At 44.9% G+C, this 27,888-nt stretch overlaps 1 protein-coding gene across 1 annotated transcript in view; it reads left to right on the top strand.

Annotated features, from left to right (window-relative positions):
• Positions 1–560: 560 nt before the first annotated feature.
• The window catches only part of PPP2R2A (protein phosphatase 2 regulatory subunit Balpha), a 37,835-nt gene continuing 10,507 nt past the window's right edge, over positions 561–27,888 (top strand). Inside the window, exons 1-2 of the mRNA XM_082779505.1 lie at positions 561–763; positions 2,789–2,863. Of these exons, the coding sequence (XP_082635631.1) occupies positions 757–763; positions 2,789–2,863 (82 nt within the window). The 5' untranslated portion in view covers positions 561–756. The remainder of the gene's footprint in view (positions 764–2,788; positions 2,864–27,888) is intronic.

Consider the following 27,888-nt stretch of genomic DNA (forward strand, 5'->3'; position numbering starts at 1 on the left):
TGAGAAGGGGCAAAAAAAAAAAAAAAAAAAAGAGCCTGCACAAACACCTGTGAAGGGAAACCGATGACTTTGACAAGATCTTAAAAATGGGTTGTAGTGAATGAGTTGAATGTGAGGTAACTACAGTGGGGACCTTAATGGGGATGGAAGGGGCAGGCTTCTGAGCCAGCAGGGCTTAGCAGAGAATCATATATCATGTAGAATCATGTAGTGCTGGGGGGCAAAAAGGTGTTTGGGGGGGCTGAAGGGTGAAGGAAGCTAAAAAGTGATGGGGGGCTGAGGGCTGGTGGAGGCTAAAACGGGCTGGGGCTACACGGGGATGAGCCATGAAGGCGGCGGGGCCGCGCTGGGGCCCTGAGGTGAAACGGGAGCCCCCAGCCCGCCGGGGACGAGCCCCACAGAAGGGTCCCGGCTCCGAGCCCCCCGTGAGGGAGCCGAGGCCGGGTGGCGAGGCCCGCTGAGGGCCCGGCGAGGCCCAGCCCGGCGGCGAGGCCGCTCCGCCTTCCCCCCCGTCCCCTTCCCTCCTCCGGGTGACGTCACCCGGAGCTCGCCCGGCGCCATTTTGAAAGTGGAGCCGCTCGGCGGGGGGGGCCGGAGCGAGGCGCGGAGCGGGGGCAGCCCCGGGAGCCGAACCGGAGCCGAACCGGAGCCGGAGAAACCGGAGCCGGCCGCAGCCCCTCCGCCATCCGCCTCCATCCTTCCCTCGGCCCGCTCCCGGCCGCCAACAGCCCGGCCCGCCCGCCTCGCCGCCCCAACATGGCAGGTAAGGGGCGGCCGCCCCCCTGCTCGGCCCGGGGGCGGCTCGCGGCCCCCTCAGCGCCACAGAAGGGGAACGAGGGGGGAGCTCTGAGGGGACGAAGCTCCGTGGTTGTCCCCTTGGGGTCAGGGCCCGGCCTTGGGGACAGGATCGGGCCCCCGGGGGGGGGCTGGGGAGCAGGCGTGCTCCGTGCTAGGGGCAGAGCCGGCCGGGTGCGGGATGCGGTTAGGGGGGTGTGTGTGGGGTGGGGGCTTTCTGTGCTTTATTCCTCGTCCCTTCATGGGCCTTCAGCCCCATTTTGCATCCTGAGGTGCTCGTGGTGCTGGAGGTGTGTGTGTGTGTGTGCAGGGGGTGGCTCTTCCTCCTCACTTCTCCCTGCGGTTTTTCCCTTTGGGAACCAATTTACCCCCCCCATTTCCACAACCTGAAGCTCCTTTCCAGTGCTCTGCCTTCCAAGGAGCAAGCCAGGGAGGCAGCGCTTGGGTTGTGCTTTGCCTTTTTTCCACCCCCCCCCCTCCATGCTCCACCCTCCTCTTTTAGCCGGGGGAGGAAAAAAAAAGTGCCCACTTGGTTGAAGCGAAGTGTGCGAAAAGCAGAATTTGGGCTTTATGCGAAGGGAGCGGCGATTTTTCCCTCACACGCTGTCCCCTTTAAGTGCCTCCATGGTGCCAGCTGCTAAATGACAAATGAAGAGGGTGGCGAGAGGAAAGCAAATGGGTTGGACGGGTTTGGGGGGAATGGGAGAGGCGAGCACGGCGGATCCTTCCAGGGTATCTGCAGAAAAGCCTTCTGACATCTCTCCTGGAGCTGGGAGCTCCTGCTTGCCTTTGCCGTGCTGGGTTATGTAGTTTGCTTGCCTGGAGCCCTTCAGAAAAGACATTAAGGCAAGCAAAAAATGCATGCTGGAGTCTGGTCGTGGTGTAGCACTTCGGTTAACGTTGAGCCATTTGGTTGTCTTTGGAAAGACAGTTTTGGGGTTCCTGATTTCCCCATCTTGGACTTGTTTTTATCCCCTCAGATTAATGTAGGAGAGGGAAGAAGTCCCTCCTGCATTCTTTGTTATGCCAGAAGTGATAGCAGACCTCTGGATTAATGTGTAAATGCCATCTGTTGCTCAGCCTGTTTGAATTGTGTGGAGGAAAAGTTCCATTTTGACAGTGGCTTTAAAAAAAAAAAAAAGGCAGGCCCATTTCAGTCCCTTCCTGTATGTACTCAGCTCAGCAGTGATTTGCTCAGAATGCAATGCAAAAGAAATGGGTGGTGATTTTTTTGTGTGTTTTGGTGGCAGGGTTCAAATGAATCACTGCCTTCCGCCGAGGCAGTAATGTTCCTGAAGTTTTCTCTTCGATCCGTTTTCTATGGTAGTAGAACTTGTTAACATCAGCTTGCTTGTTTGCTTTTCTGCTCGGATTTGTTGGTGGTTTCTTTTTTTTTTTTTTAAGCTGATAACTGCTTTCGTTACTTCTGCGAAGAGACTCTAAATTTGTGGTAAAATTCTTTTCTTTAGCCTTCAGTGTGTAGGTTCGGTTCTTTGTTTTTGTGGGAGGAGGAAATGAATGACGTGCGTGGCTTTATGTTGATTGAAAGACTGAAATGTTCCAAAAATGCCGAGCTTTTCTGACAGTTGCTGATGAAGTTGTGTGCGTGTGCTAGTGGGGTTCTGCCATATAAAGTAGGAAGAAGCTTTATGTGAAGTGGGATGTTCGTGCGCTCTTATTTTAAGTGTGTTTTAAGTTAGTGCCAGCCGTGTTACTGAGCCATGCGAGCTTTCGGTGAGAGGCTTTTATCGCTGTTGCTGCTTTACGCTGTTTTTGACAAACATTGCTTGGGACGCTGGCGAGCCCCTAATGACAAAAACAATATCTGCAAAGGAAAAAGGTGGGGAGGGGCGACTCGCAATTGTGCCGACATCATTGCTGAGGAAGTAGGCGGGTGTAATGCTGTCTGAAATTTTCGGTTAGTAACTGTTACGGGCTCTTTGTGTTGCTCATGGGGGGGTCTGGGTCTCATTTTTTGCATTGTGTTTTCCAGGAGCTGGAGGAGGAAATGACATTCAGTGGTGTTTTTCTCAGGTGAAAGGCGCTGTGGATGATGATGTAGCAGAAGGTAAGAGCAATCTTTTTTTACTGTGACTTTTTTTCTGACTTTCTAGGTATATTTTAGGAAGACGTGAATGCAATCTGTATTGTATGCAACTTGAGCAAAACAGATGGATAGTTCATGTGCATTCAGATACCTAGGCTCAAACCGTGCTATGAGTCTTGCTCACATGTGTAAGAAGGGCTGAATTTAGGCTTCTGGACTATTTTGTGGGAATTGTTTCCCAAAATTTAGATATGTTTTCCTGTCATTCAGCTTTTGCTTTGTGTTTTTTCCTAATCTGCAAAATGGGGAATGCGATCGTTGTGTTCCCAGGGAGGTGTTGTGACAATTAATGTTTTTATTCTTTGAAGACCTGAGTATTGGATAAAGATCAAGTGTGTTTTCCCAATTTTTCCAGCTTTATTAACCAGAAAAGGAGGAAATCAGGATATTTGTGTGTGCTTCCCTACTAAGTAGAGATGGGTTTTGTGTTTGAAATGATACTGGGAAAGGCCTCAAACTTTTCTGAGCTAGGGCTCCTAGTGCTGGCAGTGACAAATGTCATCTTTTACTAAGATGGCTGCCTGCGATTGTGACTGCAAAAAGTGCTTGTTTTCCTCAGTTTTGGTTGGGGGTTGTTAGCGGAGTCGTGCCTACTGCGTGCTGCTCAGCGGTGTCAGTGAGCAAAATTTCTTTTCTGATCTGCACTGGCCTCTGTATTTCTTTGGCCATAAGTTCCTGGTTGCGTAACACAACCTGTAAGATCAGGAGTTAATTCTTCTTTTGCTAGCAGTTGGCCTTGTCAATTATGGAATTTGTAACATTTCTTTTTTTTTAAACATATCCCAAATACTCTGACTTACAGACAAGTGAGATTAATGTTGTATTTAGAAAAGCGGTAACCACGGTTCCCATTACTTTCCCATTTGATGCGTGGTTCAGATTAACTTCCAAAGGCTGAAAAATGAGCATAAACATGAGACTTACTTTTATTTATTAGCTACAGCTTGTGGCAAACAAGGCACTTTCAAAGACTTGTGTGATTTTTACAAGCTGAAAGATGGCTTTTGGAAGCAAGAAGGCTGTAATATTTTTTAAAGTCGGGTTTTGAATTTTTCAGGGAGTATATTTTAAAGCTTGAACTCCAAATACTGTTTAATGTAATATAATCTTTTTTCCTCTGACAGACGTAAATTCTGTGACCTTTTATTTTAATTTCCTATCAAACTAAATACTCAAATCTTGCAAGAATTCTGGTTGTGTGGCTGGTGCTTGCAAATAATTCTTCGTGACAACAGCCCCGTTGACACCACACAACAGTAACGAGCTTTCTATACACACTAAAGCGGCTCTTGCAGGGAACTGGAACTGCAGAAGTCAGGAAATAGTCTGTCCTTTGCTTCCTTAGCTGCTCAGAGGTGCCGTACTTTGCTCTCCGCCAGATGACTTGCTGGCCTCCTGCTTCCTTCCGGGCAGGTGAGCAGCTGCGGGAGCGAGGAGCAGGGGGTGGAGTGCATGGGAGCTGTCACCGTAGGAGAATTAACCAGCTTCAGTTCAGCCAGCCGCTCAGCACGCTCTCCAGAAAACTGTACAAGTGTTTCAGACCGTATGGGACGTGCAGGTTTCTGATTTTGTGACCCAAAGAACTATTTCGTGTCGTTGCCAGCTGTAATTGACTTCCGATGAGTAAGTGCAGACCCCTCAACGTGCTGCAAGACGGCCTGAAATTAAATGCCGGGATCCTGGAACGAGGCCCCAGCATTGGTGTTATACTTGATTGTTGTGAACTTGTTGAACTGAAATTCTAAGCTCTTCCTGGGTATTTGGCTCCCACGATACATGCTGGAAATTGTTAAAAGCCAGCTGTCTAATCGTAACGCAGCTTTACCTTCCCTGCAGTCCTTGGAGCTCCTATTGTGCCTTATAACGCCTGTCTGTAATCCTGTTGGGTTGGTGATGTAGCTGAAATTTATTTTTTTCTGTACTTCTGCCTTTAAGGTTTATCTTAATAAAATGAAGCCTTGTGTAGTTCTTGCAAAATCGGAGCAGCAATTCTGCATGCTCCTGGTCCCCCTTCAGAATACTGGGGGACAAGTCGGCAGTGGCTCCGAGTCTGCTCTGACCTTTCTTCCCTCCCTGCCTTTGTCTGCCTTTTTGTGGCAGCTCCATGGTGAAAGCTAAAGAGAATTTTGCTGTCTGAAACTTCAGTGCTTCTTTAACCGCCGTGGTCTGCAGCCTAACAAGCGTGGGCTCCAGCCATGGCTGGGACTGAGGACAGTGCCAATTTGGCTGGGGCAGTACCTAGGGCGTGGGGTTTTGAAGTGGCTTTAGAGCTGGGATTTTAAGAACTGACTTTTGTGGAATATTGAAACTTCCCTAGAAATAGCAAAGTGAAGAAAACAAACCTAGAAGAAATGGAAGGAGTGTGTTTTAAGTTTTTCTTCCCGTTCTTAATAGAATGTTGTGATATTTACGTTGAGAAGTTAACATTAACTTTGTGTCAGCCGAGAAACCTTCATCCATTCATTACATGAAGCAGCAGAACGTGAACCAGCAGTCTCCCTAAAACACTGCCCATAAAACAGGCTAGTGGAGAGTATCACTTCTAATCAATGCAGTAATGATGGCAGCAACTTCAAAAAGTTTGCAAAGAGCTGGTGCAGAGCTCCCAGTAGGTTTGGGGTCAGGTCTGACCCCCTCACTGTCACGTAATAGGAACAGCCTCCAGTTCTGTGGGTGCTGAGGCTAGAATGGCTGGCTGCTATAAAGTCAATATTTGAGGGTTTGTTGGCTGAAACACGAGCTCTCAGGTGACAGTTCTTAATTCTCTGGCTTCCTAAGCAACCTGTGATAGGTGGATGTGACAACATTTCCTTTGGAGATGGTGAGGATGGAAGGAAAAGGGGGGAAGCTGTTCTGAAAGCTAGGAAGTGAAGATGGCAGTGGCCAAGGCAGAGCTCTGGTAACTGCAGGAGCATGGCCGTGTGAGGAGCAGCCAGCTGCCCTCCAACCTCAGCACAAATGGAGCTTCTCTTTGGTTGTCAGCTTGATGGGGGCCCTTGTTTGCATCAAGTTAGGTACAGAACTTGGATTTGGAGTTGAAATCTGAGTGTCAGCATCGTTATAGTTGGTGTCCTTAAAATTAACCGATGGCAGAAGGTTGCCCTTCTGTTGTGTGGCTTCTGCTGTATCTGCTTTTGAAACAGCCAATTCTTTGCTCAACAGAAGTCTTCCTCCCTTCTCAACTTCCTATTTGTCCTCCTGGAGCCCAGTCCCACAACGTGTCAGTGCCCACCTTGTTATTCTGATTACTCTGGAGAATCTGGACCCAGAACAGTAGATAAAGCAAGACTTTCGGGGTGAAAGCAGAATTACTGTCCTTGATAAGTTCAGTTGTTCAGGGTATCAAAAACATCTGTAACACATTAATTTTTTTCTTTGTGGCATCACTGTTTCAGTACAGGAAAGACTTAACTGTCCAGAACTGCTCAAGAGCAGACACAACCACATCTTAGTAGAAGCTGAAGGAGTACAGGGATTTTCTGCAGTTTCCTTGATTTTAGTTCTGCTCTCCAAGAGGTAGCATAGTGGCAACTCCACTTGGAAACAACTTGAGAACCGTGAGTTTAAACCATCCTTGAAAACTAGACGTTAGCTTAATGGAATGAGTTTGTACTTCAGAACAAATTAAGTCAAATTTGTTTAATTACTTGGCAGAAGGAAAAGAGTCAAGCTGCTGTATCTAAATGTTCTTTCAAGTGTAATCCAAAGATACGTAAAAGTCCGATGGTCTGCTTCCAAGGCTGGGAGCCAGGAACTGAAGTCCTAAGCTTTAGCCCTGAGTGATCAGCCCTCATCGTGGACGAGTTGTTTAACTGCTTGAGGCCTGAACGCGTCTGGAGGAGGCACTGGGGTATCTGCTGTGGGTGTGAAGTCTCCTACAGGACCATTCTCTGCTTTGTTAGTAACCTATGGCTTGATTTGTGTTTCCTCTTTGTAGCCGAAACACTGCTGTAGTCTGCTGCAGCTTGTGCAGATGATGAAGGGATGAAGTCACATTTCTGTCCCTAGCCAAACTGAGTGTGGTCAGAGATATAAACAAGATCTGACTTTTCTCCTGTTCAGGAATGTCTTTCTCCATTTGATTCTAGGTATGTTTTATCTTAAAAGTGTAGTTTCATGCTCGCTTTTGGCAGGCTCCAAAATTGCAGAGCAGCTGTGGGAACTGTTACTGCTTCAGTAGTAGTACTTCATCTTCAGTACCCCCAAAAAAATCTGTCGTTAACAGTGAGGAAACTGAGGCCAGCAAGGACCAGCTTAGCAGCATCTGCAGCTCACTGGCTTCTCTTGCCTTATCAGAAGACTTTCTCTTGGCTAAGTAACATCTGTGTGGAGTAAGGGTAAGAGCTGCTGAGCCTCCTGCCCCAAAGCTGGGTGGCTGTGCCTCACAGACTGCTCCCGGTGGCACCTCCTGTGCTTTTGGCTGAGCAGCTGAGTGGCTTCCACATGGGGTGGCGTTGGGGGGACCTCCTGGGGAGCAGGGCTCCCACCCAGCTGCGTCTGTGGGCAGGAGTCGCAGAGGAGGAACAATGGTGTCATTATGGAAGCGGTGGATGGGCTTCTTTAAATGCAAACTGATGCAGTAGGAGGGGAAGAAAAATCCTCGGAAGTAGCAAAGGCGTGAGGAGGGTTTGGGATGCTAATGCTGATGAAAGATCGGGGCTACAGTTAAGGCAGGGAGCTGAACTTCTGTTTGAGAGCTGTGGTTAAGCTCTCTGCTCATGAAGCAGTGTCAGTTAAGAGGAGCAAGGACTAGCAATAGGCTTTTTTAAAGGGGTAATGTGAAATATGCTGGTAAAAATTTAAAAAACAAGGAAAAAAACACGGGTTATAGTCCTTTATTCCCTGTATTCTTAAGTCCACTTCTGCTCATGCCTTTGGCTGTTTATAGAATGGCTCACTCTATCTAGAGAGAAATGGGCTGCTGTGCTCTAGGAAGTGCTGGCCTGAATTGGCTGAAGTGTGTGCTCGTGAGGTCCCCCCAAACAAAGAGTGTTTAGCAGACAGCTCAACAGTGAGAGGCTGTTCAGCTCCCCGAAGCTGTTCTCCTCTCTTGGTGAGAGTTGGTAGCTCGGGCACTTCAGCCTGTCAGTCACGCTGACCAGTGCTTGCTCTGCTCTTCTGGGAAGCTTTTGCACTTAGATCAAAAATCAGATGGGAAAAGGAGTTGTTTGTGGTTTCTGTATTGTAAATACAGCAGCTACAGTGCTAAAGCCATCAGACATCCACCCTACAAAGGAGTGTGGAAATCCTGGTGGGTTGCAGCTCTGTACAAATTCTTAATCCTTAATTTTAAAGGTGCTGCCTTTTTTGGGGTACTTCCACCCTAAGAACAGGCTTCTGTAGCTTCACAGAACGTGCATGGGAGAGAGCTGAAATGAAGAAGGAAACGTCTGGTGGGTGCAGTGCTGAAGTAAGAGTTAAGGGCTGGGTGTTCCTAGCTGTACTGTTTGCCTTTTTTTTCCCCCTGCTGTCTTCTGACTTGCCTATTTAGGCCATGGCTACATGTTTGGCAGCATTTCTGCTTAAAGAGGCACTCCTTCCCACTCTGCTGGCACCAGCGTGCGTGGAACTGCACAATGAACTTGTCTGGGAAGCCGATCCAGCTGAAAAATACTTAAAATTGTGGTTTTGACCGGATTATTTCTCAGCTGAATTGAACCCTGATCTGGTTCTCAGTGCTGTGTGCGCTTGTGCCAGCACAGTGTGACGAGCGAGCGAGCTGCTGAAAGGAAGAGGAGGAACTGTGGAAGGGAGGCAGTCTCTTTATAGGATTTTATGTACAGCCAATGCGAGACCCTGATCTTTAAGTGCTGTGCTGCTCCAAATGCTAGAATAGCTTAACAAAAAGGACTTTAGAGCTTTGCTGTTCGAGATTAGAGCACGTGCAGTCTGAAGGCCAGCAATAAATGTATCTAACACCAGTTCTGTATGGTAATCGTAGGAGGCTGCACTAAAGCACTGCCCTAATAAAATGGGTCAAACTTCATGTGGTGCACCGCTGCTCGACCGAGATCCTGCATAGTTGGTGGTCGCCTTTGGAGATGTTTTGTAGACTGAAGCTGGTCCAAGTCTGCGCTGCTATAGGGGGAAAAAAAGCTTATTTATACTGGGTTACTTTGCAGTCAAATCAGGTCCCTGAACTCAGGGCTGTGGGGATGTGCAAACCCTCACAGCATGAAGGGTGGTGGGAACGTGCCCGAGGGTAGGAAGAGAGCACAGAACCCCCTCGCGTGGTGGCAGCGGGGATTCAGGCAGGTAGGAGCCAACTGGCAAAATGCTTTGCTGTGTGTCAGGTTGGGATTCTCCCAAATTAGATCACGCACACATCTGGTACACATGGACTGTGTTGCTACCACCAGGCTGTGAATAATTCTGATGTTTTTCTGCAGCAGAACGAGTACAGGTGGAACAGGCTTTCATCCTCTGGTGTTCACAGAAGCAGTCAGAAAGGAGAAACGAACCCTGCTCGTTCAGCATTTATTAATTGGTGGTGTTTTTCTTAAAAGCTGTGTTGCTGCTCGTATGGCTTAGTTTCTTGGAAGTTCTTGTAGAAAAGCATCTCAGTTAATTGGGGGGTGGATTACGGGCTGATTGCTTTACAGTAAAGCGCTTTAGATCATGTAACAAACGATAATCTATTCTTACCATGTCTTACCACTCTTAATATGATTTGAAAAATTGATCCCTTGTTTGGGGATTTCACTTAAACTTATGTCTTGTCTCGCATTTAGGTGCTAGAGAACGAGGCCTGCCGTGTCTTAGGTGCTCCTGAAGTGTGTGCAGTGCGCCTGCTGTGTCCTGTGCCTCTGGTAGTAAAATGCCCCTTGCTGGTGGCACCAAAGTGAGGCTGCCCGTGCTCTCCTTTTAGGAAACGCTGTGCTCTTGAAGCTCTTTTATTCGTGTAAGATGCTTTTCTTACTGCCTTAGGGGTATTTTCCAGACCTTTTTTTTTCCTATTATTCATACCATGCGGTACCATAACCGTCTACGGTATTTTTAGTAGGGAGTGTGAAGTTTTGTGGAATAATTCAGCCTTCGGTAATTATGTGAAACTGTGAGCGTTACTGCTCTAAAAAAAGAGGAGTGAAAAGCTCTGACACAGGCAGCCGCGTTGTGAGTCGTGACAGCAGCTGCTGTGTTTCTATGACAATCGGGAGAAGTGCAGGAAGTGTGTTCCTTCAACCAGCCTCGGCTGGGAATCATCCTTCACGAAGCTCTGGTAGGATTTAAGTCAGAACCTGAACAGTTTTCTCGATTTTGAGTGGAATATGTGTAATATAACTGTTTTATTAATTTATGGCTCAGTTAAAGCATGCATTAGCGAGGTGCTACCTGTATAGGGTTTGCAGGTAAGCTGGAAATAGGATATTGTTGTGTGGTGTGAGGGTCCTAGGGGAAAAGGGGGAAAATGGGCACACTGCAAGGTGAGGAGTTGATGCTCTGATGGTGTTGCAGATTGACCCAGCAGGGTTTCCTTTCAACAATTCAAGTCCTTCGCTTTCTGGCTACCCAGCAGGCCTGCTTTAGGGCATTGTTTGGGGCTGTTTGTGGTGTTACCTAGCAGTGGGTTTGCCTTCTGGTTTTCTGTTGCTGGCACTCTGGGGTTGTTACCCTTGGCTTCAAAATGCGGGTGCTGGCTACCAGCGCCAGGTAGGGTGTTTGCATCGAGTTGATGTTACTGCAAATCATTCTGTGAGGTTTCTGTGCATGACTGTAATTCTGTTACAGAAATAGAAGGGGCTGCAAGCTTCTCTCTTCTAACTTGCCATGCTTTTGTTAAGCACTGGAGGAGAAATTATTTACTTGGTCAGCCATTCTTTACAAGAATGTGTTTTCCTCCCAGCCATCCCCAAGTGGTAGCACCATTAAGAAACCCAGCCTATTTGGGCCACGTGGCAAACCCTCGGGCAGATAGACTTGCATCTAACTTGGGTTAAAAAAATATAATTAGGGTCAGGAGGAGAGGATTTAAGAGTTGTATTGTTGGAAAGATTGATTTCCCAGGTGTGCAGAATGTGTTTTGGATGGAAATGTTTTTCTTTGCATTTTCAATTGTAGTTCTTGTATTAACGCTCAGGGAGTAACAAGACTTCCAAATGTGCACAGATAATGCTTGATGGTTTTGATTACTTGAGGAAAATATAACTGCATGTATTCAGGAACCTTCAAGGTGTTTGAGAGTTCAGGCTGTAGTTGCTCATTTAAACTTAGGAAGCATTTGTACTATATCCCTGTCTGTGTAATGCTCTTGACTATATTTTGCTTTTTTCCCAAGGAGCATAAAAAGTATTCAGGGGCTGTTCTTTGACTCTTCAAAGCGGTGGCTGCAGCTGGCCTTTCTTCCGTCAGGAGGCCAGAAGTTGATGCACAGAGACTGTGACCTACATGTGCTTGTGCATAGTGCTCATAAAGAGTGTGAAGGGCTCTCTCTTTTGAGTAATTTGATACAGCAGGCAAAAGTTGTGCATCAAAATGTTTTTTTTATCTTGAACTCTCTAAATGATAATTCTGAAAGACGCTTTTGAGAGTTCCTGGACTCTTTTCTGATGTAGTTGCATAACGAAACTTCATTTCCCAGTGTTTGCAGCGCATCATTTCTGTAAATGGGGTCATTCGTAGGGGTACTGACAGAGCTGAAAGGAAGTCCTGCCTCAGCTCTTAATTGCTGTTAAGTTTTGCTTTGGGGAACTGGCCTGAGTGGAAATTACATGTCTTGGGTTATTGGTTATCAGAGGAATTCTTTATCTTGAATTAGTTTCCCCAGACAGTTGTCAGTGTGACAGGTCTTTGTGGTGTAGGAGCACTGAGGGGTGGCTGGCTGCGTGTCCTGCACCCAGGGGAAGCAAACGATTTGAAGGAGCCACGGGGGCAACTGAGGCAATTCTCAGCCTTCTGATGCTTGTTCATAGTCTCCTTCCATATGGAGAGCTCTAATATCAGTGAATTTGGGACCTGTTGGAGAACCTCTTCTAGAAGATCAATATGAACAAACCGCAATTGAAACTGCAGCACGCAGACCTTGTCGTGGTCTAGGCCAGCAGTGAGCAGATGGCTCCGCGATGCAGAGGCAGTACTGAGGCATTCATAAGCTGTGTTTAGGGACACTGGAACTGGCAGCAGGGGCTTTTTGACCAAGCTTGCTGTAGAAGCAGCCTGCTTTTCTCTGTTCTCACAAAATCCCAAACGCAAAGCTGTGGTTTAACCTTATTGATTTTGTATTTCTGTTCAAGAAACATGCAGGGTCTTCATTTTGTGTTCCCTTTTGGACCAGTAGCTTACTCTTGGGGAGCAGTGGATGCCGGTAACATGACAATCCTGTTACTGGAGCAGGACTCCTGCTGTGCTTAACCCAGCAGTTCTCTCTCTGACAAGATTTGGATGCCTCAGAGGAAAGTGCAGTGAGAAGACAGCATTTAAAAACAAACCAAACATCTAGGACTGTACACGCCAGGTTGCTGGCTCCCTGGAGCTTGTGGATTCTCTTCCTTGATCTGACCAGAGGAAGCTCAGACCACACTTGGTTATAAGTCATCCACTGGCTTATGTAGCATTCTCACCCTTCTGCTGTTCCTGCAGATCTGGTGTGATCTAAATTGTCATCTACAGCTGTGCTGTGAGGTCATCTCTGTCCTGATCCTCATGTTCCTGTGCAAGGGCTGTGACGCGTGTATGTTGGGAAGAGAGATGACACGACGGAGTGATTGCATCCTGTGTAGGAGCACTTCTGGCTTAGTCTTTCCTGCTTGCTGGCTGCTGTCATTTTGAAGAAGTCAGCAGGAGAAGATGTACACAGCCCTCTTTGGTCTTTGTAAGCTTGTTTGTGTGTGTGTTGAAACTCGTTTTCCAGAAGTTCTGCTCTTACGTAATGCTCAAGTGGAAGTTTGGCACCTTCCAGTTCATGTTCTTTTTAACTAGTATATTTTCAGTGAGGCTTACCTTTTATTAAATAGCTGTGTGTTTTTTTTAACTTTTTACCAAGTTTAAAATTTAGGTTTAAAGTTAATTATCCTGAGGGGATAAGGAAGAATAGAAATTAAGATAATTGAAAGTAATCGTGCCGAGTCGAGATTCATCGTTTTAACCCCCTACAGACTTTGTTTTTTCCTTGTCTGTAAGACTAGTGTGCGTGTTGCCCAAAATGGGGTTCCAGAACTTCTAAAAGCTATTGCAGGGAGCTTTGAGGCCTTTGCAGGATAGTAATATAACTAAATATTCTATATCTTGTTTTATAGCTGTTACATAACTTTTCCAAGATCAAAGAAAGGCTCCTAATTTATAGATAGAGAAGATGAGATGTAAAGTAACTCCCTTAAGAATAAAGGTCAGTATTTTGCTCAGACTTGTAGACTGTAAGTTTTTAAGATGCGGTATAAGCATGAGGGCCAGCCTTATCGAGGTGTCAACGTGTAGATTCTGTTCTGCATCGTTTAGAGGAGTGTTAAGAATCTCTGGAAGTCCAGGCTTCAAACTAGTATCGGCCTCTTTAACTACAACAGAAACGTAAGACACTGAGGCACGTATGTTTGGGCTGGAGGAAAAACTGCAGGAAAATACTTGTTAAGTGTGTGTATGTCGGGAAAGGCAGTTGGTAAAGGGAAGATTATTTTCCAAGTTCCACACCAAGAAGTGCACTAAGTGTTAAAATGAACTAATAAAGGAGTGGATGGCCATAGTGAGTGAAATAATTTGAAGGTTTTATTCCTTGGTCCCATAATAGTCAGAGCCGTGTATTCGTCTCTGCTGGAAGCTTCAGTTGCATTTGTGACCTTCACAGGCGCTATGCTGTCCAGCAGGCTGCCTGAAATTCATCTAGTGAGCGTGCCTCCCTCCCTCCTTCCCTCCTTTCCTTCTCCATTATGGTAGGTAAGAGTGATTTTTTTTTTTTTTTACTTTCATTTTCCTTCCTTAGAAGGAGGCACTTGACAAGTGTCTGAGGTGCAGTGCTAGAGTCTGACACTTGGAGATTAAAAAGTTTTAGAAATTTTTGGCTTTAGCAATAAAAGCTTTGGTCAAAGAGTGTATGAGACGAGTCTGAAACAGCGTGATAGCTTCCAGGAATTGTTTTTTATATCGACAACAGAAGGGCGACCCAGACTACAGAATTCTAGTAGCTGATTTTGAAAGGCGTTGCCAAATCATGATGTTTTTCTGAAGTACTGCTCCTAATTTTTAACTTGCGGTGTACGTTTTGTAGTGGCTTCAGCAAAAAGAGCAAATCAAGATACTCCAAGTGCTCTGATGCTGTGGCATTCCCAGTGACAAATGAAGAAAGGCATCGCCTTAAGGCTTCTGTTCTGTACATGCAAAACAATAGCACAGTATGTTAGTTCCAAATATATTGTTATTTGCAAACAGAAAACTAACCACTGGTTTTTCTGTGCTGTGCAGCCTATTGAAATTCTGGCTGTGATTCCAGCAGAGGCTTTGCCATAAATAGCTCTGCACCGCTTGGGAACACAAACAAGCCTCCTGAAAAGCTCTGAAGTAAGGTCTTCTGAGGGGACTAGTTAGTGGAGATACTTTGGAGGTGAGGAATGTTTCTGTAGGTTGAGGTGGGGAGCTGTCAGCAGGAGCTGAGGAGTAAGCAGTTACTGATTCAAATGAGGTTCAAGGATTCCTGAATCACCTGAGTCAAGTGAAGGAAAAAAAGGATGATAAAAATGCACAAGTACAAGCAGAAACAGGTATGTCTTCCTTGTTAGTACTGAAGAGCTTTAAAACAACAACAAACAAATGCCACGTGGTAAGTAAATACAACTTGAAATAGAAACTATTTGTTCTTTTAATGTGCAGTCATCCAAATGAAAGCAGCCTTTTAAAATTTGTACTGAAGGGCTGTTTGGTTATGTGAATTAATACATAGCTAATTCTGTAGTGCTTATTTTTTCAGTGCTATCTGGGCGAATGTACCCTTGAATAAGTAATGCAGGGGCAGCTTTTGTGCAGACGTGTTCAGCTATAATTGGTGTAAGCTGTCTCGAGTAAGATACTTTCTTGTCTTGAGGAGAAGCTTGTAAACCTTCTGTGCATTAGGAGAGGTGAGTAAATTCTCCAGTGATTCACCTAGTTCACAGCGCTGATTCTTTCCCCTAGACCTGTTGCTACTAAATATTTTAACAAGCAGAATTCGGGAGTCAAAGAGCACGAACGTAACTTTGGCACTTGTGAAATCCGTGCTCTGAGTGGTAGACTTGAGTGCTCTGCTCAGCCCCTGGTTATCAAACAAATGTGTTTATCATCTGTCACAAGAAAATGAGGATGGTGTTGCAGAAAAGGGCTGAGGAGACCTTGGGAGTTTGTTATTACGTTCTCTACGTGCGCAGCTTTCAACTTCACATATTACTCCTGATGGATGTTTATTAAAAAGCCTTAATCTATGAACACCTTGCAGCCTCGGACGCGTATATTTAAAGCTTAACTACTCATATTTTTGAATGACTTTTTTTATTATGTTTAAAACCACATTTGGTGACAACATGTGAAATTTGTTTGTGGGAATTGCACACTGGTCTTGAATGGAAATTAGCCCTAATACCCATAGAAGGCAGGGGCTCTGTGCTATTAACTGCATATAACTTAGTGGGATCAACAGCTTAGCCACTGGTACTTTTTTCTTTTTTAAGATCTCGATGGTATTTCTGAGCTTGTTGGCATTTTTCAAGAACATTCTTCTTCGTTCTTCCCATGCCTATTAAGAGCAGTTCCCTAAGAAAATGAAAGCATAAATAAAACAGCTTGGTAATACAGGAAAGCACTCCTTCTGCAAGGGGCAATTAGCCTGTTCTTTGAAAACAGATGCATTGCTAGCATGTTATCTTTAACACAGTGAGAAGAAATAAAGCTTAAATAAATCTTTGTCTAATTCTTCCTATGTGTTTTGGAAAATCCTGATGATAAATATAAATTGAATTCAATAGTGCTTGTCATTTTAGAATTATGGAACACTTCTTGAAGTACCACACATCCTGAAGGAGCCCAGCGAGTGTGTAGTTCTGCAGTGGAGCTCTAAGACTACACGTTTTCCAGAGAGCGGTGGGTTGAGCTCGAGTCCAGGTCTCCCAAATCTTACCCTGCATATGGCAATAGGATGTCCTTTATCTGCAGGTCAGCAGGGATGCTCTCAGGAGAGCCAGAATCAGCAGTGCTACTCTCCTCTGAATAGAGGCTATTTGATTTTTCTGGTCCATCATAAAGTTAGGTCTGGAAAATGAGCAATCCTGAATTTTTGTCCTTAGTGTCAGAATTGAGATAGTTTGTTCTTGGAAGTTAGGTATGCAGCAGTAGTTCTGCTGTAGCTGTATTTATGATGCTCTGTAAAGTAAAGCTCTGCAGGCAGAAAATGTGTTGGAACAAGTTATGTACCAGAGCACCGAGGCTAGACAAATGCAGTAGTAGAGCAGAAATAATCAAATCTGTTATTTATAAGCCTTTTTGTCTCAGTTCTCCTGGTATTGCTCAGTAAATCCCTCAATGTTGTGAGCAATAGTGACAGAACGTTCAGGCACCCAAGGGGATCTTACTTGAAACAAATTTTGGGCATGAAGGTAGTCGCTGCTTGAGTTAATTTTGTTCCCCTATAACCAGATAATGCATGCAGTTGTATAAAGGACAAAAATGACAAGAAACTCCCTAAATTCTTCACGATACGAATATAATTTAACCCTTCTGTCATCTTTCTCCAGGAAAGTATCTCCTAAATCAGTGTAGGTTTTGTTAGCTGAGCAGGGTTTCTGCATTGAAATGTAACTAGTGTGGACTGCATATCAAATTGCTTAGTACAGTTACTTTTTAAAGTATGTTGAAAGGCATAATGCGTGGGACTAGGAAACTCAAGGTGGAGGAAACCCTTTCCTTTCCTGCATCATTTAGTCAGGTTATCGCTACATCCGCAGGAATATTTAAAACACTTGCTCTGTATGCACTGGAGAGGCATAAAACACCGTCAGGTTGCCTATTTAAGCAAACCATGAGCTTCATGTTCTTCGGGGCTTGTATTTTTGCTGAGATTTCATCTAGAGTTTTAAGCAAAAAGTTGTTTTTGAAGCGTTGCTGCCGCAGCACCAAGGAGCACGTGTTTATTTCAATTATTTTTGGGGTATGTAAACCAGTCAAGGCTCAGTTATGTGAGTGTTTTGGGCTGCTGTAAACTGTTTTGTATGTGGGATATGCCGTTGCCATAATGACAGCCACTATCACTTATTCTATCAGTAATGGTTGCCAGAGTCGTGTGGCATTTGAAACCTAAGGTTTTGGATTTCTTTATCTACATCTAAACAGGGACATGTAATTTTTCTAGGTTAAGTGTGACTGCTGTATGCTGTGACAGTAGGGGAGCACATACATACCCAAGCCAGACATTTAAAATGTTAGATGGTTTTTATGTAGTAGATGCTTTCAAAAGGAATACATTGCAAACTGTAACGTGTTTAGATTTTTTTAAAGTCTGTCTTCTATACTTAAAGCCTTTTGTTCTTTATATTTCACATCAAAGCCATCCTTTCTGATGGAGTATTAGATAGCAGCTTAATTTAGGGGTGCGTAGCCTCTTGAGGTGATGTTATTCAGAGGTTAACCACTGCTGCTCACTGTCTTTCTGATGGTCCTGACCTTGACGGGAGAGGAGTTTTCAGCGTGATGGAAGAGAGATTGATGCAAAGCTGCGATGCACATCCTCCATGGGGGGACAGGTGGCTTTCTGCATTTCCCTGCATTAAAGCAGATTCAAACTTCTCAGGCTGGATGCTCTCAGCAGCTGAATTTGGTGATGATTAGAAAACTGAAGCCTGCAATAGCTTTTGTATTGAAAAGTGTTGGGTTTGCTGTTGGATACTTCTTTAAATAAAGTCAGAACCATTCACTGGTTGGAGACAGGAAGGGTTATGGGCAGACCTGAGCTGTTTTTTTGGGATCGTGCAGTGTTGCAGAGTCTGTAAAAGGGCAGGCTCAAGGAGAAGCTGTGACCTTTAACAGCTTGTCCCTAATTGTGACCAGACGTTGCAGCTCCACGACCTGTGAGGTTGCTCGCCCGCCTTTCTAAGGTTATTTAAGACGGGCACCAGGAGTGGGGCTGGATTTCTGCCACTTGTGCCTCTTATGTTTATGATATTAATAAACTGGTGTCAAATGTCCTGGGAACGGGTGATGTAGGCTGAAAGACCTTTGTTTCAGCCAACAATAGACCTGAATTAGTGTGAATAGGAAAAGCAAATAGGCGCTTCCTGTCATATTTTAAGGAATACTGGGGTTTGGGGAAGCGTGTGCATTACGGGACTTAACCTGAATGCTCATCATTTACCAGTGCTTTTTCCCCAGTAAAGTTTTCCCTGTGCGTGTGGGTATCTGTTAGTCTTTCTAAATATGTTTGCTGGGCTAATGAAGTAGAATCCCATTTGTTTGAATAGTTTTTTTTAGGGTATTCTTCAGGGGAAAAACTGTAAGCTGAACTGCGTGAAGACCTGATGAAGGGACACATCTTAGTTATTTTCCTGACCTGTCTTGTTCCTTGAGTTTGGACCTGGAGGCCTCTTGCAAAGGCTCGAAAGTATGTGAACCAAAAACACTTGGGTGGTGCTTCAGACCACCTTGAGGTTCACTTGGCTCTCACAGAGTATTGTAAGAGTCCAGAACAATGGTATTTGTGGTTTCAGGACAGCGGATGCCTTTGGAGACCCGAGGGAATTCTTGTCAGGTATTAAACAATCCCTTTTTATTGAGTCTGTGGTATTCACAGGTTGACCTGGTGTGTGTTGAGCTGGAAAACAGCTCTGGTTTGACCTGGTAACTTCTCAGTTCTGCAGTAACTTGCAGATCGAATTATTTGGGTGGTGGTGATCTTTCAGAGCTGCTTCACCCTTCATGCAGCAGATGTAAGGAAGCTCTTTTTTTCCCCCTGTTTCAGGGTGGGAAGATCGTAGGGTCAGTCAGCTTAGTTGTGTGCAGAAAGCATACCCGCAGAGGTCCTAGTAGCAGGTAGGCAAAGGCAGCTCCCAGGTGATATGGGAAGGGCACTAATTGTGCCACGATTAATTACATTTCGGTTTCTATATCCACTGATGCTGGAGCTAATCTAACCCTCCTGGTTAAATACACAGTGCCTAAGCCTAGGCAGCCAAGTCGGTGGCAATTTTTGTTGTTCTGCATCAGGCCTGGCTTGTTGTAAGTTCATGTTCCTGTCCCCCTACTTGCAGCTCGACTGCTGGTGTGTTCCTGTGCTCTCCTTGTAGCTGAGGGTGCGGGGAGCTGCCTTGGTTTCCAGCATCTTGTGAGCTACAGATACTGCTGCGGTCAATTTATTCTCCGTTTCACCTGGGGGAAGAAGGGGGTTTGCCTATTGGCTTCCTATGCATGTGTTCCGAAAGGAACTGCAGTAATGTCCTTTCTCAAGGTTTAAAAATAGAAAGTAATTAATCAGGGTGATGAGGGTTAATGGTTTCTATCCAGAAACCAAACAGCTTTGCATTTGTTTATGTGGAGAGAACATTCTTCTATCTGCTCTTGTTAGTTGAAGAAAAGAAGAATTTTTTCACTGTAATTTTTGAGGCACTTTATTAATAAAAAACTAATTTAGGGTTAAATACAACCCCAAAACTCTATTTAATGCTTTCATTGGATGAAGTGCTTTCAAGGCACCAGTTCAAGATTCTTTTCAGCTAGCAGCCTACCAGCCCTTTATTTTTTCTTCTGTAAATTTTCAGTGAACTTTGTATGCATAAAAGGAATTCCAGAAGCACTTCCAGACTTGGTGAGCAGGAATAAAAACCTCTACAGTCAGAGCCCGGTGGTTACGGTAATTGTGGTACAGCTAATGCTTCACCAGTTCCACAGTGGATCAATCAAGGTTAAATCAATGTAACATTTAAAAGTTCTGTCCTCAAATTGACACTGATTTTAATGTAAATGCTTAAACTCCTTTCACAAAGATGAAACGGGGGAAAAAAAAAAGTAATTTTAAGTGAGCAGTCAGCGTATGTTGCTGTATGTCACATCTGTTTTCAAGAGTGCTTTGGCTGCTGCTGTTTGCCACCTCTGTTTTCTCTGTGCCACCACAGGTGTCTTGGAGTCCTGGATACAGGAGGCTTTGAATTTCCTACTATAGATGGAGGCAGGAAGCCACTGGTCGGAGGTTTAAATCCATTTCCTTTCTCTTTGGACTATCCAATTCTTACCTTTAGGGATCTGTTGCAAGCGTGAGCTTGTGAAGACTGTACAAGTAGACAGAAATGCTTTTAATTGGCATTCTGGTCATGAGCTTCATAGCCTGCTGCAAAGCCAGAAGGTTTGAGGTGACGGGAACATCTGTCAGAGGTGCGATGTGTTGTGTTCCTCGGGATTTCTGCAACTTCTGAAAGTTGCTGCTGGTTTTGCACACTTCTTTGTTGGCCCCTTGCCTTGGTCTGAAATGGGACGTGAGGAAACTGGTGATAACTTTGGGAAGTGGAGATGTTGAAGCCTACCAATGTTTGCCCACAAACAACACTGTCCTGGTGAGGCACAGCAATTGTTTACCAAACACAAGCAGTAAAATGTTCATTGTGCCACTCCCTGCACAACTTAAATTGTCGTACAAGCACTGAGTGTGCCTTCTGTGAACTGTTCTTAAATGGGGAAGTGGTTTTGATATCTCAGTTAACTTAAGATCATGCAAAGATTTCTGAAGGTGCGAGGAGCTGGCTTTCCAGGCGGGAGGCACTGCATTTTGGTGAAGTGGTTCTGCTCCCTGCTTGTACCTTGGTAAAACACCTCAATTCACCTGGGTGTTTGCTGCTACTCCAACTTTACAAGAAGTGTCTTTCTGTAAAGGGATTAGAGTTTTACTTCTGTTTCAGTTCTGTTTTCTGCATTTCTAACATCATCATCTCACTATTGCTGTGCAGACAGGAGCAGCTGCTTTCATGTGGGGCAAAAGGACTTGGGTTGGTTTCTTCTGTGGGTGTTACCAGGAAAAATTACGTCTTACATGAAAACCAATGCTAACGAGGTTAAGATTGGCATCACTTTATCATGTCAGTAGGAGGGAATCTGGAGGGGTCCAACACTTGATTTAGGGAGTTTAGGACATTTCGGACTGTTTGACAAGGATGGTTTGGTTATTTTACTTAGGGCAAGCAGTACATGCAGTGAACTTGAGCTGAGAAGCACTTCATGTATTCACTGGAGCTGGGTGTATGTGTGCACTGCACTTGCACGTACGTAGGACTGGGACAGTCTCGGTGCTCAAATACCTCTCTGCAAACAGGACTACAACACTTTCCAAATCACTGGGGAGATGACAAGCTTTCCCCTGATGATGTCTTTTTATTTTCAGTGTCACAGGGCCTGGAGGGCTGGAAATGAATGTGGGTGCTAGAGAATATGTGGTGGGGTTCTGCAGCACTCCTCTTCCCTGTGTGGAGCTTTCCCAGCCTCGCACAAACCAAGGAGAGCAGCTCAATTGTTGCTCGAGCTGCAGCTCTGGCTGCTGCCTGCTTGGGCTTTCACTCCGGCAGGGCCAGCTCCATGGTGTCCTACAAATTCCCCTCCCCTCTGCGTTAAGGGGCTTTGTGCATTCTTTGCATGCAGCAGCGTGGCAGACTGGTACTTGGGAGACGAGGAGCAACCAGCTGGTTCTTGCCAGCCTTCATGGCACAGGAGTGAAAAGTTTTGCCGCAGACATCTCCTCTCTTCCCCTCTGCCTTGCATATATTTTAGCCTGTCCTCATTATTTCCGAAGAAATAATATATTTTTAATTCCCTCTGCTAGCAAAGAGACCCTTTTAAAGGGCTTTGGAATGACTCTTGAGAAGTAAATTGAACTGCAGGAATGCCTGATCCTCGCTGCTCTGCCTTTGTTGCCTGGTCACTTCTGTGAGACGGAATGAATGTGGAGAATCACTCCTGAAAGTGAATGAAGAGAAGGGAAATGAAGTCAATAGCAAAACGGGTCACAGCAGCTTTATAGAATGGGGTTCCCTGCCCCCTCTCTGCACACATAAATTAGGGATGGGGCTGGAATGCAGAGGGCATTTCCTTTCATGCTGTCATTTTGCTCTGCTCTTTCCCTGGTGCCTGTAGCTGTAGTAGCCTGAATCGGGAGCCCTCTTCTCTGCAAACACACATGTATTGTTGCTCTTCCCTAATCTTATTTAAACAGCTTTCCTGTTCACTTTAACACTTCGCTATCTAGCTGCAGAGATTTAATGTACGTTATATTAGGATGCTGGGTACGTGTGATACATTGAAATCATGCGAACAATGGGGTGGTGTTGGGATGACTCGGACGTGCAGAGTGCATTGTGCAGCTTCTTCAAATATTTGAAGCCTTGGAGGAGCTGACTCTAGACCTATTCTGCTGTTGTTTACATCCAGTAATGACTAGTTAGGAATGATGTACTTAATCAGTGCAAAAAAACACCAGAGAAAGTCCAATAATAAGTCACAAACTTCTGTCACTATCTGCAATGTAAGCGAGGGTGTTTAGAAGGCACTTTTACCTAGTGGGTCTGAATGAAGCAGGAGAGTTTTCCTTCACTCTGGGTTAGAAAAGGGCCAAGCAATTTGTAAGTTATTTCATGCCTGAGGTCTGCAAGTTCTGGAGAAATACCCTTGCTCAGTTCTGAGTGTGCTGACTTGTCTTTAGAAATGATCCAGGAAGAAAAGCTCGTAGTGGTTTTCCATTTCTGTGCTGCTTCCTTAGTTTGAGATGTTTTGAGCTTGTTTGAGCTTCCTTGGATTTTAATGGTCCTAGACGTTAGTTTCTTGAAGTTTCCCTTTCCAGATGGGTTCTGAAGTATCCTTGGGATGGTCAGTTGATGTTCAATTCGATCAAAGCGGCTCCTGTACACAAGGCTGGCAAACTGGGGTCACGGCCTCCACATTTGGTCAGTGAATTGTCTTTTTACTCCTCAGGACAGAATTACAACCTGCAAATCTGCTCTGCATTGCAGCTGAGCTTTGTTTCAGTTGCTCCTTTGGAAATTTCCAGAAATGGTCTTTTTGAGCCACCGGGAAGGTGAATAAACAATGAAGGAGCAGCAAAATGCTTTTTAATACTACAATTCTTTGTTCAGTCCTTGGAAACATCAGGAGATCGCTCCACTTGTGTAAACATACTGATTTACTTGCTCTCTGCTTAGGCAGCAGATCAACGTGATTCCAAAAACTTGCACAGAAACCTTTTAGGTCTGGAGAAATAAAGACACTCTTTGTTCGCTGCCGTGATTGACTTGCTGCTGGAGAGTAGGTGACATGTTTTGCCTACCAAGCATGTTTTATAAGCAGAGTTTAGAAAAAGTTCATGGTACATTAAAATAGATAGCCTCTTCTGTACTAATAAAATACCTTTTATTCTATTATTGGAAACAAATTTAATACAGAACTGCTTCTCAGGCTCGCAATGGGCCTTCTGGAACCTAAGTCATTGGATTAAAGTATTTTTTTGCTTGTTTGGATTGATTAAGTTGTTTTGTTGCCTTATTCTGTAGACTTGTCAGCAGTAGGAAAACTTCAGGGAAAAAAACCAACAACCTTCTGATGGTTCAGAAAGCTTGCTGGTGTGATTTTTGTTCAGAATTCCTGTCGATCCTCACTGAAAACCGTGGGAAGCCCCCAAAGTGCACGACTGGTTTTCAGGATCTGTCACTGAGTTTCTGCTTTCAAACACTGCTTTTCTTAAAGTGGGGGGTGCAAAAAGCATTTCAGATGTCAGATGGGTTTATTCAATCTTTGAGCACTGTAATTTACCTATTTTCATTTAAACCGGTCATTTTTCATAAGCCCTTTGGTCTGGGGCCTCAGTGTTTCAAGTCATCTGAATCCTGCTGGACAGGCTACCTTTCTAGCTACCTTTCTACACAGGGTCCTGCAGTCACGTTAGTTCAGCATTCAAGTGCCTTTTACTTCTCAGGAAGCAGATGTTGTGTTATTAAGCCCAGACTGTGAGCAGTTTCTCTTTTGGGATTGAGACTTGGGTGCTTTGGAGGTGTTTCAGCTTTGCAAGGTGCACGTTAGGGGGCTGGAAGCAGAACAAAACGCAAGATTCACGTGCTAGATTCAGGATTCAAGTGCCACGTTATATACACGTAGCAGCAAAATGAAATATGTTAATAAAACAATTGTAAAAGAAAGCACTTCCTAAGCAAGAAATGGAGCTTTTTCTGCATTAGTGATGATAACCTTGGTCTTGGTCCCCTGTGAGAACACTTTCAAACAAATGGACTTTGTGGTTTGGTATGAAGGTGAGCTTGGGGTCCTGCCTCATGGCCATTGTGCAGGATTTTAGTTGTGTTCCTGTTTGATATTGGTTTTATTGTTTCAGTCCATCTTATGTTTGGTATTTATTATGTATTTGGTATTTATCTACTGGAACTGTGAATTAGTGTGGTCCAACACCAGGCTGTAAAGCCCTGTCATGTTGTAAGGTGAGTCACCCAAAATAATAAAATTTGATGCTACAAGTATTGACTAAAAATTCAATATTCGTGGTTGCCATCTTTAGAAGCCCCTAGGAAACAAATAGTGCTTGTGTTGGGGTGATTCTCCTGCTAGGGTATTACTGGAAGGAACGTCTGCCACCAGTAGGAACCGCTTAGGAGCTTGGCTCCCTTTTACATGAGCTGTGGGCACGTGGCTTTAGCTGTCAGCAAGGCTTGGAGACAGACGTCTTCCCTGCGCCCCAGCCACTGCCACCAAGCCAACCTGCTGCACGTTTTCCCTTTGTGGTGTGCAGGCACAATAGCAAATGGACTTCAGGTTGTGCATATTTCTCTCTGCTTTTAGGTCGATGAGAGCTGTTATTTAGGTCTCAGAAGTGTGGGGACAGTGGTAACAAGTGTCTATGAAGGGATTTTTAGTGGAACTAAAGGACAGCTCTATTTAAATGTTCAAGGACAGATTAGGGTAACCCAGACGTGTCTGCCCCAAGCTGATACACAAGTGGTAGACATGATACAGGTATTGCAAGAACACCTTGGGACCGTAGATGCCCATTTGCATTGGGTTTTGGTTTTGTCAGGACAATGTCCATGTCGTGTGTGCCTGATGTTGCACTGTAGTGAACGTCTGAAAGCTCAGCAGCCGAAGGGTCACGCTTCGTCTCGGTGTCCAAGATGTCCCAAGGTGCTGGGGGGAGAAGATCTGCACATCCGACCTCTCGAGGCACGGCTGCTGCGTGTTGGCAGCTCGGTTCAGGTCTCTTCACAGATGCTGCTGCTCTAACTGTATCCTGTGGGGGCATGGTTATCAGATGAGGTTCTGGTGGTTGCTTATCTCTGCTCGAAGAGGAAGGCACTGGAATGCTTGGGCGGTAAGCAATGGATGCGTCCCTTTCTCCAAGCCACTGGTGGTAGTGACAGCAGAGCACCGTACCGCTCTGCTGCCTGCCGTGTTCCTCCCCAGCGCTGTTTGCACACAAATGATCGTGTGCAGGCTCCTGGGCAGGGAAAGCAGCCCTCTGTGTTTGCAAGACTCCCACCTAGAGACCGGAGCAAAAAATAGCACGCCCAAAAGGGAGGAGGCAGAGAAGGCAGCACGATCTATACATGCTCTCGGGCTCGTTGCAGCACTGAAGGACTAAAATAACCCTACATGTAGCTATCCTGGGAATTACAGTTAGCATTTGAAAAGCAAAGGATAACATTGATTTTTATCTGGCAACAAGGGTGTTAATACAGATGAAAACACACGGGCGAATCAGTGCACTGCGGAAGATGAAATGCTTCCCCTGTCAATTCGCAAACACTATTAAATCCGCCCAGTTCACCACCAGTGCCTTGATGTCTGTCTCTTTCTTTGACCAAGGTATGGGAATACAATATCCTGAACGGTGAGTTATTGGATTTAAAATGCATGATTGGTTGCTTTGTTCTCCTGTACTGATTTTGTGTAAAATATGCATCCCGGTGCTGTTGTGGGACTAGTTAAAAAGAAAGCATTTTTCTGGCTACTTTTCCAGCACGTTTGGTTTTGTCCTTGGAAGGAGAATAGTCCAAGCTCTCAGGGTAGAAGGCACATAAGATTCCATAGGTATAGCTTGAATTTAAAAAATAATGACTTATTTTTCTGTTGTGATTGCTGCTAAAGGATGTTTTTTTCTAATTAAAAATGAAATTGGTCCAAGGACTTGAAAATATCTCTTGCATGGAGCTGGTCACCAGTCAGTTCTGTCAGCACTGTTGGGGCTTGCTGGGTTTTTTGGAGGCATGGGGGCGTTGGTGCCGAAAGTTCGGTCGTGGATGGAGTTGAGCCTAACAGCAAAGCAGGAGTTTTATCAACTTCTGCACGTCAGTGATCTCCAAGTTCAGATGAACTTGAAAATTAAAATAAATGCAAAAGGTGAGGATGTCTAGAACTGTTAGAGAAGTGATTAGCTTTCTGTGATGTGTGAGAGTTGTATACCATACAGTAACAAATCCTTAAAATCGGGATTTCTGGCTGCTGTTGTTTTGGATTGTAAGGCTTCAATCTGAAGGCCTTTGACTTGCAAAACTTCTTAGTGCCTTTCATCAAAGCTTTCATCAAAAAGTGCTGTGATGAATATAGATTTTGATATCTATATTAGATTTCTAAGGCAAACTTTTCCTCTTGTGCATACCCACACTTTGGTCTGCTGAGACAGTGCTGTGTTTTCTTCTGTTCTCACACTGGCTCAGCTTGCAGTGTTTCTGAATGCTTCACAAAATGTGTGCCCTTCTCACTGGTAAGAAGTGAGGTATCTTGGTTTTCCTCAGTTAATTCTTAACTTTCTTTAGGTCTTTTCCTATTAGAGGATTACGGCAGTGGGGCTTGCATTGTATGGAGTAATCAGAATCAGTTTGGTTTGCACTTCACCTTCTGCATACTAGATGTGATGAATTTTATGTGAAGGTTATGTATGGTTATGTCCACCTGTGAAAGTCTTACAGATGGGAGAGGAATCACCTGATCTTGGTCAGGGTTATGTGAACGCATGGACCAAGTAGCAGCTAGCTTCCAGAAGAAAAGCATCCCTCTGTGCACTCAAATCCAGATTTTTACCATCAGATCTGGATCCTGGTTTCTCTACGTAAAAGCTTGTTTCATATTCATGTTCCTAGCGCAGTGTTCTTGAGGAATTTCAGCCCGTGTGTTTCAGCACTGCCATATAACCGTGGTGAGTCTGTGCAGTGTGTCAGAAAACCTGCCTGAGCTCCGTGCCAGGATTCTGACTCTGCATCTTTCACATCTCAGGGTGTTGCAGCTGGGGTTGGCCTGCTTGGTGAGGCTGCCTTTGCATTGGGCAGTTTTCAGAGGGCTGTGCTGTGTGTGTGCTGCGTGCTCGGAGCTGCTGCGTAATGCAGTAACCAACAGCTTGCTCATGTCCTCAGAGGCCACCACCCCTGTGTTTAGGACAACCACGAATGATGTAAGTTTCATTTTGCTATTGGAACATGCAGGACTTGTATTCATTCTACTTCAAGATGCAATAAGACTGTTGCTATCTCTAAGATGCTGCTGTTGATAGGATGGCTAGCAGTGGCTTTCAGTTTGTACAGCATGTACTGGGCTTTGCTAAGCTACAAAACACAAAATGAAAAGCCATGAAAAGCCATCCAAGAGAGAAGTTGGATGTTGCTTGTCTACTTCAGGCTAACATGGAGGTGCACTAGCCTGAATTGTGGATGTACAAACCACAGGTACCTGCTTCTGCAGAAACCCAGATTTATGTAGCTCCAATACGCTGCAACTTGACATTGGTGTTCCCAGCACAGTCTGCCTTCCAACACTTGAAAGTATTGTGGGGCGTGTTTCAAAATACGTTTTGCTTGAGCTGCAATGTCCTTTATCCTTTTATCTATCTTTTTGCTTCGTAAACAGATCGATTCAGTATTATGTGAATTTTGCCTGTATATATGCACTATTTAATTTTAGCACCTCCTGTAGAAATACCTGGTAATGTAAAGCTTGCTCATCCCAAAAAGTTACTTGGGTTTTTGAGTCAGCCTGCTGAACTTGGAGCCAGCTGCAGCTGTTTGTTCCACATCCTTGCGTTCCTT

This window comes from Aythya marila, assembly GCF_965140915.1.
Source record: "Aythya marila genome assembly, chromosome: 26".
In the NCBI taxonomy this organism is placed as follows: domain Eukaryota; kingdom Metazoa; phylum Chordata; class Aves; order Anseriformes; family Anatidae; genus Aythya; species Aythya marila.